Source organism: Triticum aestivum, chromosome 2B (assembly GCF_018294505.1).
Source record: "Triticum aestivum cultivar Chinese Spring chromosome 2B, IWGSC CS RefSeq v2.1, whole genome shotgun sequence".
Lineage (NCBI taxonomy): Eukaryota > Viridiplantae > Streptophyta > Magnoliopsida > Poales > Poaceae > Triticum > Triticum aestivum.
In genome coordinates this window covers 14840555-14856038 of record NC_057798.1, presented here as the reverse complement: position 1 = coordinate 14856038, position 15484 = coordinate 14840555, and the positions used below count along the sequence as shown (strand labels likewise).

The following is a 15484-nucleotide window of genomic DNA, read 5'->3' as shown; positions in this document are numbered from 1 at the left end:
TAATGTGTGCTCAATGAACTATTTGAGCTCTCTTTACTGCATCTTGTATGCTCATACAATAGCATGAAATAGTATCGCTCATACACTACATGGAATATTTATGAGCATAATTTTTTTGCCATATCCATTTCACACCTGGCATCCGCCATTGTAACTTCATACTGATGTAACATGTGAATCTGTTGGTCCTGCTTGTTGTTTTTCAAGAAGTCAATGTGCCTACCTATTTTTGTGCTATGTTATTATCTTTGATCAGTATCAGTTATGTCTCTCTTAAGAGACACTCCTACCTTTTTTGACTCGAGTTGTTAACAATTGTTCCATACTTCTGCTAGCTACAACAATTTTTTTAATTGTGTACTGCATGAGTTTTTACTACTGCTAACATGGAGTATTTGCTACTAGTAAAACAGGGATTTTGTATAGTCTTTACTACTGCTAACACACAGAGTATTTGCTACTAGTAAAACAGGGATTTTGTATGCACTGCTACCTGATGAGTGCTTTCTTTGTACTATTTCACCTTGGCATGCATATGTTTATTTCACCTTAGATGGAAATGAGTGTTATCAAGGAAATGGTTTTAGGTAAACCAGAGCCTCTCATCAGTCTTTCTTACTCAGTGTTATCATCTGCTTGGTTTTAGGTGGACTCATTTCCTGTGGTGGTTCTGCTTGGGTTTTCCTGATGTTGTTTCGCGTTGGGTTCCGATTCGCTTTGCTGCTATTGTTTATTTGGAGATGCAGACTTGTGGTGAAGAAGAGCAAGGCCAAGAAAGGCTCCAACAAGCCTAAGCGCCCCCCGAGCGCCGTCTTAGTCCTCATGTGAGCCCCAGATTTGATTTGTTGTTGTGGTTCGATTCACGTTATTTCTGTGGCGTGGTGACGCATCCTGACCGGGGTCCATTTTTGGTTCTGTTTTCGCAGAGACAGCTTCAGGAAGGACTCCAACATCAAGCAGGTCTCCATCGTAAGCATCTTGGTTCCCTTTGCTCCCGCCCCTATCTCCTTGTTCTTATTCGAACTGGTGTTGTGATAGTTTTCCTTGCAAATCCCGTGTCCTGATTTGTGTTCAAATCGCAGGTTTGCAAGGTTGGTGTTGAGAAGTGGAAGTATCCTTTGTGAGGTTGTAAGTTACCCACTCCCCCATCTCCTCTCTGTTACCGCTCTATTCGGTGTTGGACTCTTCCGCCTGATCTCAGTGTTTGCTCGGTGATGCGATGAAATTTTTGCGGACTTTGTGTTGGTTTCCATGTTTCTGTGTCGCTGCACCGCGTCATTTGGGTATTGTTCGGCCCAGTTGATCAATGATATTTAGAATTTAGTCGCTATGCAATTGTTGATCTACTTCCTATTCTCAATTTGGTCGTTCAAATTTATGGTTTCTTGTGTTAAAATGTATGTACTGTATAGTCTGCTCATCAATTCAAACTGTTGCTTGAATGTTACTTTCCAAATCCATCATGCCATTTCGCACGATTTTTTCAATGATTCTTATTCTGTTAATTTTTATCCTGTAATCTGCGCAGATTCATCAGTAATCGGCTACCAGGTGCCCTACAAGTAACTATTGATTGGCTAGTTAACTGATTAATCTGAAATTTTGAACTGTGCCTCATGGTCACCCTCATACATACTTGCTATTCTACTTCTGGGTGTAAACAATAAGTTCTTTTAGGTGGACGGTACAATATAACAGATAGAACGCATTTTTAGAAGATATGATCGTAGTTGTCATACAGTGATGCATGGTAGATTATAAAAACAAGAATTTTGTCCTATACTTTTAGATCCTCGATTTACACAAACATATCGTGTGTGTTTGTGTGTGTGTGTGTGTGTGTGTGTGTGTGTGTGTGTGTGTGTGTGTGTGTGTGTGTGTGTGTGTGAGTGCGTGTGCGTGTGTGTAAAATTTCAGTTCCTAATATTGCCTGTCTCAAATTTGCATCAGAATAGAGATACTTCCCTATTTACAATGTTACCTCAGTTTTTTCACCAATTTAAAGCACTGATGATTACCTCTTCATTTGCTCTATTACATACAGCTTTGGTACTCAATTATCAGCAGGGATGGTGTGCTGTAAAAAAGAAAAAGATCATGGCGGCTGCTCTATTATGCTGTGGTAATCGGAGCTTGATTTAGCACATCAAGATACGGTAACAGCAAGCATGCCTGCTGGGTCTCAGCATCTCCTCTTCACTCTTCACTAGCGACAACATCTATGAGACTAACAACCTCCTCCTTGACGTCTTCGTCATCCTTGTCGAACACCCTGGCCAGCTCCAGGTAGGCGTCCATGCGTGGCGTTGAAAAGAGACGCAGGCTCTCCTCGCGGCCGCCTCTTGACGGGAAACGCTGGCGGCCGTGCAAAGTCTCCGATGCCAAGGCGTAGGCGCGACCTTGCTCCTTGTTGGCTTCTTCAGGTTTCGGGGGCTCCTGCAGCTCGGTCCTGAGCAGCAGGTTGGATTGTTCCATCACGCACTCGAGCGAGTTTTGGGCCACCAATAACTTGTTGCCGTCCTCATTCACCGATGGCAGCGGCATAGTCGGCTCCTCGTTGAACACCCTTGCCTGCTCCAGGTAGGTGTCCATGCGTGGCGTCGCAAAGAGACGCACGCTCTCCTCCGTATCCAGGCCTAATCTCCGCATCTCCTCTTCCCTGCTGGCGACATTAATCAAAAGAGCAGCGACCTCCTCCTCGACGTCGTCGTCCACCGACGGCAGCGGCTTCGTCGGGTCCATGTGGAACTTCTTGGCCTGCTCCAGGTATTCGTCCATGCGTTGCGTCGCGAAGAGCCTCATGGTCTCGGCGTCGTGGCCCCTTGCCGTGAAACGCTGCCGGTCATGCGAAGAGCACGAAGAGAACGCGTACATGCTGCCGCGCCAAAGGTACTCGTCGCTGGTTTGAAAGTGCTCGAGGAGCTTCTGCAGCTCGGCCCTGAGTAACGGGTTGGATTGCTCGTCCAACATGCTCTGGGCCTCCACTAGTTTGCATTGGGCAGCAAGCACATCCTCGCCGTCCGCCATGGTTATTGCCTCGTTGATCATTCTCCTTGTCCGTAGACGGGCCTCCTCCCTCTGTAACTCCGCTGTCGTATAGGACGTGTGTAAGACCTCCACGCTCGTGCGCCACACGGTTAGCATCTCATGAGGCGCAAATAACTGTTGTCTCCTAGAAGAGCTGCATTAATGAATTCCATCGTCACAATCAAATTAACAAAATCGTGCCAGTTAAAAGAGAGATGGAGGATGAGTGTTATATGAACCCCTAGTTGATTCTAATTATGTATCTCTTTGCATTGAATTGATTGGCCGGTACCTGCTGTTGTATGAGTATGTGACCCTGAGCATCTCCGTGCTGCGCTCACTGTCGACCGTGGCGAAGCGGAGGTCCACAATGACATTGCGCACTTCCCTGCTGTAGAGGTGGCCAAAGCTGACAGTCAACGAGTCACCGTTGCGCGTTTGCGGGTAGTTCCCACAGGTCACCTTCACTATGGTCGACTCATCGCCGGCGGGTGCCACCGTCAGCTCGAGGTCCTGAACCGCGACGGTAAGCAGGCCGGCAAGGCACTGGGAGAAAGCCTTGGTAAGGCCGCTACCACCAATGTCCGGAACGTGGGAGAACGTCCCTCCCATGCTGTTGGCCGCGATCGTGCTGAGTACTCTAGGGTCGCTGTGCATGCCAAAACCAAACGTGTAGATGGGCAAGTTGTTGCTGACGCCGACCTGCATAGCACCTTGCGCGTCATCCCGCGTGCCGTCGCACATGAGCATGACAGCGGCGACACGGCCACCGCTCACCTTGCGGTCAGCAAGGATCTTGAGCCCGCTCCGGAGACCATCCATGATCTTGGTGTAGTCGCCGCAGGGCTTTAGGCTGTTGATCAGCATCTGCAACTCCCGCTGCGAGGCCTTGGTGATCTGTTGCAGCGGGCAGAGCTTCGTGGCGGCGTTGGAGAATGTGACGATGGAGAGTTGGTCCATAAGGCTGAGTTTCGACACCAAAAACCGCATGGCGGTCTTCAGCTGGTTCATCTTCTTGCCGTGCATGCTGCCGCTGACGTCCACCACGACCACCAGATCCAGACCTGGCCGGTCACCGCTGAAGGCGGTGCCGGTGAGCTCCAGCATCACCTTTTTGTTATGCTCCTTTAAAGGAGCCTATCTGTTGTTCTCGATTGCCAACTGCACTTTCCCTGTATGCCGCAATTTGCAAATCAACATGGAAAATTGTCCTAAATATATGCCGCAATTGCAAATCAACAAGGGAAATTGTCCTAAATATATTGGTTCATTATTCATTTGGTAATTTCCTCGTAAATTATTGGCAAGCCATTCTTTAGATATGTTAACCGATTCAATGAACGCTAGCTTAATTGAGTTAATCAAATCAGGGTTCTACCAAGCGTCTTGCAGTTTAAGTTGATCTTCTATGTGCAGGTATGTATATGACTATAGTCTAAGCCCAATGAGTTGTGTGATCTGTAATGTACTACATATAAGTTGTGCACTCTAGTCGCTTTTATTTTATTTTTGCTTCCGTTTTTTACAATTCCTCTTTCCTAGTTTAATTGTGTGGATAAAGTATACGGTAAAAGGCACCTCTAATTGATTCCGGGCGACATCAATGATCAATGTATCAAAATCATTTTGTTGAGGTCCCATAGAAGTAAGTTCGGTAATTGTAACTAATTACCTGAGCTTGCATATTTTTTCTTGGCCTGCTTTCTTGGAAAGTTGATAGCCTACAAATAAAAATTACTGATTAATGTGTGCATACATAAAGAAGGACCTCTCCTCAACAGGAAAGTACACTATGATGTACTCCCTCCATATCAAAATATAAGATGTTTTTTGGTACTTCCTTTTTGTATAAAAAAACGTCGTACATTTTGATAGAGAGGGAGTATATTATTATGGCATATTAGTCCAACCTATAAAGCAAATTATTTGGAAAATCTTGTTTAGGCTGCCCCAGCTCTAGCTTTCTCTTTACTTCGCATTTTGGCTCTTTCAGCTGATTTATGTAAGACTTAATATGAACCTCGCCACTTTGGTTTGCTCCTGAGTAATAGAACAAGAGGAAGGTCACTCCTGTTGATCTAATAAAAAAAATGTTCTCTAGGTTTACTACCTATCCCCGCTGCTGGAATCAACTTCTTTACCGAGTGTCATGAACACTCCCACTACTGAAATCAACTTCTTCAGCATCCCGAACACTCAGTAAACACTGGTCGGTAAAGTGTTTACTGAGTGTCACAACCGCACTCAGTGAATGTGCAATCGTCAAAGACATCTTTACCGAGTGCTTATCCACGTACACTCATCAACGATATATTTTGCCGAGTGTTACGAAAACACCCGGCAAATAGGAGATAGAGGATATGAGAAGATGGAACTGAAACTTTGCCGAGTGTCAGAAACACTCGGTAAAGTTTACACGCGTCAGTCAGGTTCACTCAACTAAGACTGAACCAGCCCAGTGTAGGCACGTGTCCTGTTACCGAGTGTCCGGCCGTTGATATTCAGTACATAATGGTCAGTGAACTGTGGTAGTGTTACCCGTTACCGCCACATCATGCCCACTTCCTCTCTATCCCTTACCCTAGCCAACTCATTCCCTTGCAGAGCATGACTAACCCGAACATCTTACACAATCACATGCAAAATATGGAAGCGATCAATGGAACTCCCTTTCGGAGCTAAATGTGGCAAAGCAAGCTGGACACCGCAGAAGGTCCTAAGAAAAGGAGAGAAAATCCATATGAAACCATATGTTACAATATTTTACTATCTATAAAGGATAAACACTAAAGTTAAAACGGGTACGGTTAGCATATACCTGATTTAATAAAGGGACTATTAAACATTATTTTTATTTTAGCAGTAAAGCGAGAGTGTGAAGTGTACCAAATTTATGTCGGCATAAAATGGTCCATTCTATCATGAGTATTGATTATCCCTGCTCTCTCTATATATAGAAATACACATGCACGTTCCGTTCGCAACCCAAAGAAAACATGGTAAAAAAGCAGTTATGCTACTCCCTCCGTTCCTAAATATAAGTCATTTTAATGATTTCAATATGAACTACATACTGTGTAAAATGAGTGAATCTACACTCTAGAATATGTCTATATACATCCGTATGTAGCCCGTAGTGAAATCTCTAAAAAATACTTATATTTAGAAATGAAGGAGTATTAGTAATCACACCTTGTACATCGATGACCCTCTGTCGTTCATCAGCGCACCAAGTAATTTCACTGCAGTCTCCGTCTCATTCAGCCTAGCAATGACTACCCCTATGCTAGGCCTCTTGTGTCGATCTACATCCACACAGCTTACAGCTATTTCGAGGCAACTCTTTACTTGTTTACAATATAGCTCCAACATGTAAACCGATGTTGTTTGTAGCTTATTCTTCCATTTCACATGTTCCTACAAGGGTGAAACATAAATAAACATGTAATGCATAAAAAGTATGTATAGGTATACATTAATAATGAAATATGTACACAATTGATCTCAATAAAGGCACCAATTTCTCTTACAAGCTCTACGAATTGTTGTGGAGACATTTCAGCACTTCGAAAGTACCCATCTGGTCCTGTCATTATCTTTATAATTACCATCCCCAAACTATATATATCAAACTTAATAGAAATTACACCCGCGTCAATAAATTCCGGTGGTATGAAACCACTGCATGACAAAATGACATATCACATATGTTACTGATACCATGGGTCAAATGTAAATAGTGTTCCTATAAATACGTTTAACATCGATGATTAAGCTTACATTGTTCCTATACGAGTGTTTGTCATTTGTGTTTGTTCTCCTCCAAAGAGCCTTGACAAGCCAAAATCTGCGATTTTGGGCACCATATTTTCATCCAGCAATATATTGGCTGGTTTTAAATCCAAATGATACATAGGAGGATTCAATTCCTCCTGAAGGTGTTTTAAACCCTGGCAAATCCCCTTAATTATTGCAAAGCGTGTGCGCCAATCATGTCCACTAGATTCATCTGCATCAACAAACAAATGGCCATATCAGTAAGTATATGTTCTGATTACTCAAGGTGGTGCATAATAATATGAGAGAAGCATGCACCATACCAGCAAGAAACCTGTCAAGGCTTCCATGTTCCATATACTTGAAGCAAAGGGCTCTCTTTATCGTTTCTATAAAAAGCGATCTTCCTTCAAAATGTCTGAATTCTCCAAAAGTTTCATGGCTATAGCCAACTAACCGCACAATGTTTTTATGTTGTACAGTTGCGAGGTTCTGGTACTCCTTCTCAAATTCTTTATTACCAAGTCGTGAAATGGGATGAAGTACCTTCACAGCAATCATTTGCCCATTTTTCTGCTCTCCCTATCCAACATATCAACGCATAGATTAATGTTCTGCTTTGCGGCAACATATGTAACATACTTAAGCAGAAAATTTGTGCATATATCTATATACTGTTTTTCATCACAAAATGGAGTAGCAGTGTAAGATTAAGTATGCAGGGTTGCAAGCTAGTCATTAACAAGATAACAGAGAACATAATATTTGTGGCTTCTGAACTTGAGGAACTTAAATCAGGTCCCCGATGGTTTCTTGTCTCTACTCCTAATGGAGCACTTGGTGAATAGTCCGCGCGGTTTATTTTCGCTGGTTTATTTTTGTCATACTTCCACCACCGTTTTTTTTGTCATCCTACCACCTCTGCACTACCCTCCATCGAAATAAACCGGTGCAAAAGAAAACCCTGGGATCGATCCCTCGTTCACACAGCTGATAGATCTACGCCGCCGCCCGACACAGCAGATCGATCTGCGCCGCCGCCCGATCGCACGCCCAGTCCGCGGCGGATCCATCCCTGTGCCACGCCGCGGCAGGTCCATCCTGTACCTTCGCCGTCGCACTTGCAGGAGGCGGCGGTCTGCTATTGGATCGGGCGAGGACACGGGGCAGCGATCCCGCGTGTCATGTTCGCCGGCGATGAGATCCGGGAGACGCCATCGCCGCTGTTTGAGGAGAGACGTCGCCGCCGTACGAGGGGAGACGTCGCCGCCACACCTCCTTTGCTCACGCCCCCATCTCCTCAGCCGGGAGGCCCCTGCCTCCCTCTCCTCCTGCGAGGCAACATCTGGCCTCGTGTGGATGGTGCTCTCGGGAGCGGGGGACACGAGTGCGGTGCAGTCAATGGCCAGGTGCGATGCGAGCAGCAGTCGGCGGCGGACGGGGCCAAGGGGCCAACGCTCAACGACGGGTAACTGACTAATACCCATACTTTTGCGCCCATGTTTCAGTGTCCACCCATGTAATGATCTATGGACATTCTTTGGTCATCTTTCACATTTTGTTGCACATGTAGGATTTGAAGAATTAAGATGGCTATTATGCGATAATAATTTACTGCATAGGTGGGATCAAAATCAAAATATTGAGAGAAACAGGATTTGTGTGTTGCAACCTGTAATAGCTCATAATAACGTGTGCTTATTCTGACTGCTTTTGGATCACTTATTACTCTATATATGCCCCAAAATTATCTATCAATCATTTTACTCTGTATCTTTCTGTCAAGGTAGAGGACCTTGGCTTTTTTTTATTTGAAAAAAAAGTAGAGGACCTTGGCAATCTGATCAAGCTTTACGCCAATCGCATGCTCTTGATCACTTATTACTTTTTCAAACAGTTATGTGTAGAAGGCTGAGAAAGTTGGGACCAGAAACTTTGCTAGGATATGCCTTGGTTGGCGTCTCCGTTCCCTAGGTGACCCTGTCTTCGTGTGTTCACTTGGTCGAGAAGTTCGTCGCTGCCGCCGAGGAACAGAACATGTCGGTTAACTGGAGTCTCAGCTGTCGGCACCTGGCTTGCTTGCTACTAATAAATTTGGCTTGAATAGAATGTGTTAATTTTCTCCTTCTGCAGTAGCTTCTTGCAACCGTGGACAGTACATTGTTGCCTCGTCCAGATGTTGTGGTGCCGCTGCCACACTGCTGGCTCGTTTCGGTTCCCCTATTGCATCGCCTGATGCATCGGAGGAGGAGATGAAATAATGGTTGTTCTCCACGAGAAACTATGCTCATAATGTTTCCTATAGATATCCACTTGTGCAAGTACTAAGTATTACAGCAAGGAGGAATCAAGTGGCTGGCAGTAGACCGTCACCAGAAGTATGCAAGAATCACCGTCGCATCTGGACCAGCCTCCTTTCTTTTAATGCATGATAGGTAAGCAGAGGCATACACACGTTCGTATGAATATCAGCAAACAGAGTTTAGAGCATTGCCTTATTCATATGAATTTCAGACTACCATCTTGTTACGAGTTTCAGCAAAAAGAGTTTAGATCATTTCAGCAAAAAAAGTTTAGATCATTTCAGACTGCCATAAAATTTCGCAGCCAATAAAATGACTTCACATTTGTCATTTAGAACAACAGAAGCCAAGCTGCAAGGAAATATAAGCCTACTAGCGTTTATGATGTCTGCATGTTTAAAAGATGATTCAACTCACAATATGGAGTGCATTTCTAAAACGATAGTATGTTGGGCATAAAAGAAGGTTGTTTCTTGCTATTTGATTGTAAACCCTCCGTTCCTAAATATAAGAGGTATTTGCACCTGTTAGTCATGTATTGTTTATCTGTGGAACTGTTGGTCAGGTAATGTTATAATACATCTCTTTTCTTACAAGTGGTATCTGGAACCGTCAGTCTCAGCCATGCCATGGTGTCTTATAGGTATTTTCAGATCATTGATGTCTGGTTTCCGTTCTGATCTGAACATATAGTTGAGCAGGGACTTTATGATTTTGGCCCAGATTCTGTTTGATGAGTAAACTACTATTATTAGTTCCCACAAAAAACCAATGATCATTAGCTCAAAGTTTAATTTTATTTTCATTTGAGAGCACCGACAGTTAGTTTTCACCACCTCTGCGTCCACCTGCCCAACAATTAGTACCCTGTTAACTTGAGGGATGGCGTCTCACATCTGTTATCATATATAAATGTTGTTGGTTAAGATGGCCATGTTATGCAGGGTGAAGCAAGGTTTTGGATCCCAAATAGGCAAATTTTCTTGTGGGTGGGCGATATTCCCGGTAACCACGGTTACCGAGAAATACCGAACAAATTTCGGATGAAATTTACAATTGAATTTTGAATTCAAACAATTTTAACTTAGATATAATAATACCTTGAACTGATGCAAGTCAGAAAAGAGGTACTAGCTCAGTGGTACCTGAACTACGCGCGCAATTAGCTGTGTTGACGTCGCGAGTTGGATTCTCTGGACTGTCATTTTTTTACTGCCTATTCTGAAAAATAACAAAAAGAACAGAAAAAAGTGCAGGAGGAGGACTCGAACCAGCTACCTCTTGAGGCGCGCATAACAGATGGTTACCACTACGCCAGAGTAAAGGCGTTGTCTGTAATGAGAACCAAAGGTAATTTATTAGATCTGTAGCGTTCAAATTCAAATTATTCAAAAATTTCGGTATTTTTTGCTCGGGATAGGTGTTTCTCATGGGGCGGCGAGAAAAGCGGTAACTGCCCGGTATCCGTTTTTCTCGGGCGGTACCCAAAACCATGGGGTGAAGCATGATGAGAAGAAAACACCGATGGATCCAGATGGGGAGTCGAGAGGCATGGAGAGGTGATGAGAAGGACAACATCTTAGTTACTTATCAGAACAGAGTTCATATAGCAAAGGATGTACTAGCAAGGATGTGCTTCAAGGTGATATTTGTCACAACGGTCATAGGTCGCATCTGAAATACATGTTGTTTGATCATTGTTTTTAATGTTAAGCTTCGTGTTTCATGGCAATGCATGGCCATCCACCTATTACTATAAGAGGGCTATACAAATTATTCCCAAGTTTGTTGTAAGTGGTGGTTTATCATATGGTCTAGGTTTTAAGTGATCAGGTTCTTTCCCTATATCCAACGGGAAAACTTAGGGCCTTATTGTGGTTACTTCGGATATTTCCTTATTTGCTGTACTCATGGATGAAATACAAGATTATTTTTAGCTATCCAACAACGGAGATGCATAGAGCCTGTTGGATACATTTTCATGCCCGCCACGGTTTGCCTCATGCAAGTGGAGGCACCATAGCCCTCGCTGGTTGTGTGAGGAGACACCGATGGATCTATGGTGGTAGGGGGTAATGGCAGGAGGAGAAAACACAGAAGTATTTGGAGCAGACTAAACACATAGGAGGATTTTGGAGTAGGGTGACGACATAGCGGGACGGTGACGCAATGACCAAAGAGCTTAAGCGCTAGGGCTCGTCAAATAAGAAATGGATGACAATGATGCAACATTGTTGTGTGATTGTTGTATGTATATTTAAGGTGCATAAGAAGTCTTAGGGAGGTGAAGTTATGGAGACACATCTTTGATGGAGATTAAAGAAGAGCCCATGTGGAGGCTGGAAGCAAACATAACATTATTCATAATCAACTTCTGAATAAACACATGGTGGAAAGAATGTTTACATATCCATATGTGGCCCGGACAGAGAAGGCGATGGACAAAAGGTTGGATGAAAAAGAGCGGCTAAAGGTGTGTGTGGTGTTTGTCGAAATAGAGAGAAGAACGTGTACTTGTGTTTGTGGCATGGTTGAACATTCTGTGTAATGTGCTTTTTCGTATCAAGGAAAATGAGCATTGTTTACACATTCATTTTTGACCCGTGGCAACGCACGGGCAGTCTACTAGTTCTACTAGCTCATGTAAATGAGGTGATGGGTAAGAACGATAAGGAAGCTGCCGACATGGAGGTTTTTGTTTCGGGCAAAAAGCCCCGTTACCTATTTACGGTGGAACCAAAAACGTCACGCACGTTTGGTGGAACCTCATAAACGGTTCCAGGCTTGCTGTCGGTCGACACCACCCACGCCCCCCCGTAAACTGTTGCGTTAGCGCACGATCCCCTCCCCCTCGACCAGTGCCGCCGCTTTCCTGATCGTCTTCGAGTCCGGCTCCGGCTCCTCCCCGCCCGATCTCATCTCGGGCTCCTCTGCTCTCCCGTCACCATGGTCGAGCCACCTCTGCCCGTCTCCCATGATCGTCGAGTAAACGCCCGGACGTGTGCCTCCTCCTCCTCCTCCTCTTTGGTCGCGGCCCCATCGCCTGGTATCCATCGCTGTCGCCCCAACTCGTCCTCGTCGCCGGACAGTTCACCTCAAGGTACGAATTTCCATTATATAGACGAACCAAACAAGATTTGATTTTCTCAATACGGAGTTGTTACACCCTGTAACTTGATTCCCTTTACGTTAGCATTACCGCTCCTCAAAACAAACACCTCCCGAATCACCTGGGGTGGCTTGGCAAATGTAAATGCCGACATCAGATGTGACAACCGTCGAGGATATTTGAGAATTGGAGTTGTTATTTAGATATGTGGAGAGGGGTGTTTCTTAGGGCAGAGACATGTCTGTATAGTTGTGCTAGTGCGGAACATGGTGAAATATTGGCATGTTTGAAAAATGAAAAATCATGGATTTACCGGTTTAGGGAATGATATCGAGTGGCAATCAGTGTTGGTATCAGACTGTTCATGTGGTGGTGCAAGGTCTAATTTCTGGTGAAGCGTGTCAGTAAGCTATGTGAAGGATGGTAAAGGAGAAAAACTGAGGCATTTGTAAAACTTATTACAGAATTTCAGGTGAGCAACCAGGTGGTTCATTGTCTGTACTCTGTGGATAAGTATGACTTATTTAGTGGTGTGTTACATAAACAGACGGTCCCAAAGCATTTCCTAAGTAACAAAGCTAACCCATCACTGAGAAAACTTGAGCGTGTGTGGTTATTTATGTCTGAACACAATGTGTCTTTATGTGTTACGTCTTTGATTCTTTTGGCATGCTCCTGAATTTAACTATAATTAAGCACGAGGTTGTGCTACAATGAATAATTGACCTGAAATAATAGTGCAGAGAATAACTGCTTATTCACCATACAACGTTTGGTGTGAATGTAGATTCACAAATCTATCATCATGCACGATGTAAATATATCCGAATTTGTAGCTAGAAACCATACACGGGTCTTTAACTGTACCTTATAAACTTCTCCGAATGATCCCTCGCCAACTTTCATGTCCGTAGAGAAATCATTTGTGATTTCTTTTAAAAGCTGGAACGGCAGCAGCCTTGGCTCTGCACATACGTCATCCATGATATTGCTTTCTCCGAGAGAACAATGAACACAAGCCCGTTACCTGAAATAAATTATATGTCTACATTTTACAGGTGGAATAATATATTGAGATTAATGACTAATTTAACTGCTTCTCTTCTTGTTGACCTCTGGCAATAGGCCAATCGATCTTGCAAACATATGACATGAAGGCTCAACAACAATGGAAGCAAGGAAGTGAATACCTACTTCAGACTTGGCCCTGTATGCAAATCCACCTCTAACTGAATACTGGTATGCACATGCAAAGTATGTGCTGTAAGAGCAATGTAGTAATCAGAAGTTAGAGCTGAACATAGTAGTAAATTGTAAAGCAAATTCAACATTACAAGTACAGCGGAATTAAATAAAATGACTTCATAACATGTTCAGGAAAGTTAGATTGCAATACATCTTTGTATAGAACTTAGAGAAGAATTATTTAAGTTGTAATCTGAACCAACACTATAGCTTCCACATACCTGTTACCAAATGGATCCAGCGTGCGCTCAGCTCAGGGAAGACATGAGTGGAACTCTTGTATATATGCAATGATGTCTTGCTTCTTTCTATATATATTAGTGATTTGTTAGCTTGGTAAGACTTGGCAAAGTCTACACGTATGGCTACGAGCTGCACGATTCCCTTGATGAGCTGTACTCTGACAACTGACAGCTAGGTTTTGGCTAACGACAAACCTATCCACCAGTCGACTGGTGGTTTGCGACAGGCAGGCACAATCGCTTTTTTTTCCTTCGATCTTTCTTTTCTTCTCTGGCGCGTAAAAAGAGCTTTGGAAAAATAGTGCCACTGCTAGGATTCGAACACACGACCTATCAGTTGCCGCCACGATGCATTACCAACTAAGCTAACCACCTATTTTTGTTTCATTTGTGGGTTAATTTGTATTTCTACCTTAGTAAATGAGAACGAGAAAAGAAAGACCACAACACCTTTGATGAAGAGACAAAACCATTTGCTCCAAGTTTTTTAAAAGGCCGATGCAACGTGTTTTGTACTCCACTTGTCTCTTTTTTGTAGTGATGAATGTTTTCTAGAGAAATAAATGTTTCACTCCTATAGAATTCAAACATCGGTCTTTTTCTCATTTGTGATATCTCGGTAAATTATTTTGTAATGAGATTAACAATTATATGTACCAAAACCTGATAGCTTATGTACAAATATCGTCATAGCTTTTTTTACAAAAAAAAATACTAATGTAAACATACACTCGATAACTTTTTTGTATGAATAGTATGGTAACTCACACATCACATATCTGATAACTTATGCACCAGGGCCCTGGTACCTTCAGCGACCGAGGGGGGGGGGGGGGGGTTGATCAAATATACCCGGTAATAGCATGATAACTCACACATTGCAGACCTGATAACTTATGTACCCCTGTCCTGGTAACTTTGGCGATCGAAGGGGGAGGGGGGAGGGTCGACGAACTTTTGTATGAATAGCATGGTAACTTACACAACGCAGACCTGATAACTTTTGCACCCACCCTGGTAACTTTGGCAACGAATGCCGGGGGGGGGGGGAGTTGATGAAATATCCCCTCGGTAGATTTTTGTGTCGATATCATGATAAGTCACACATCGTATACCTGATAACTTATGGGCCCCAGTTCTGATAACTTTGATACGGGGGTGGGGGTGGGGGTGGGGGGAGTTGACGAAACATCCCCTCGGTAACTTTTTGCGTGAACAGTATAGTAACTCACACATCGCACACCTGATGACTTATGTACCCCAGTCCTGATAGCTTTGGCATGAGGAGGGTGGGTGGGGGGGGGGGGCGGGGGCAGTAACATTTGTGTGAATAGCATGATAACCCACACATTTGCAGACATGAGAAGTTATTTACCCCGGTCCCGGTAACTTTGGCGAGGGGGTTGATTAAATATACCCACGGTAACTTTCATGTTAATAACACGGTAACTCACGCCTCGCAGACCTGATAACTTGTATACCCTGGTCCTGATAACTTTGGGGACCGGGGTGGGGGAGGGAGGGACATCATGAAATATACCCCCGGTAACTTTCATTGATGAAGTGAATTTTTTTCTAGAAAAATAGCTTTCTTTTTTCTTACGACAGTAGTAAGAAAGAGTTTAAAACAATTTCGTTGTTGAACTAATGAACAACAAACTAGGTTGGTGTGATGGTTGTTGGGCTTTGCACTTGGGCCTCTCCTTTCCACCCCGACGCAGGTTCGAATCCTGTGTAGGTAAAATTTTTTCGCGTTTTTAATTATGGTGCAATAAATCGAT

General features: G+C 43.7%; 2 protein-coding genes across 3 annotated transcripts; both read right to left on the bottom strand.

Annotated features, from left to right (window-relative positions):
- Nucleotides 1-2196: 2196 nt before the first annotated feature.
- LOC123038748 (E3 ubiquitin-protein ligase WAV3-like) lies at nucleotides 2197-4134 on the bottom strand. The gene is made up of 2 exons (XM_044462236.1): nucleotides 3320-4134; nucleotides 2197-3181 (listed from the first exon to the last, which is right to left on the bottom strand). The coding sequence occupies exons 1-2, from the start codon at nucleotides 4132-4134 to the stop codon at nucleotides 2197-2199; spliced, it is 1800 nt and encodes a 599-aa protein (XP_044318171.1).
- Nucleotides 4135-4311: 177 nt separating this feature from the next.
- LOC123039969 (putative serine/threonine-protein kinase) lies at nucleotides 4312-13730 on the bottom strand. Of its 2 annotated transcripts, none has more exons than XM_044462938.1 (8): nucleotides 13683-13730; nucleotides 13407-13477; nucleotides 13084-13243; nucleotides 7128-7386; nucleotides 6808-7036; nucleotides 6558-6708; nucleotides 6220-6444; nucleotides 4312-4748 (listed from the first exon to the last, which is right to left on the bottom strand). In XM_044462938.1, the coding sequence occupies exons 3-8, from the start codon at nucleotides 13198-13200 to the stop codon at nucleotides 4692-4694; spliced, it is 1038 nt and encodes a 345-aa protein (XP_044318873.1). In that variant the 5' UTR covers nucleotides 13201-13243; nucleotides 13407-13477; nucleotides 13683-13730; the 3' UTR covers nucleotides 4312-4691. The 2 variants fall into 2 exon arrangements, with proteins under 2 accessions (XP_044318873.1, XP_044318874.1); XM_044462939.1 differs by having other exon boundaries at nucleotides 13411-13477; nucleotides 13683-13725.
- Between the last annotated feature and the right edge of the window lie 1754 nt (nucleotides 13731-15484).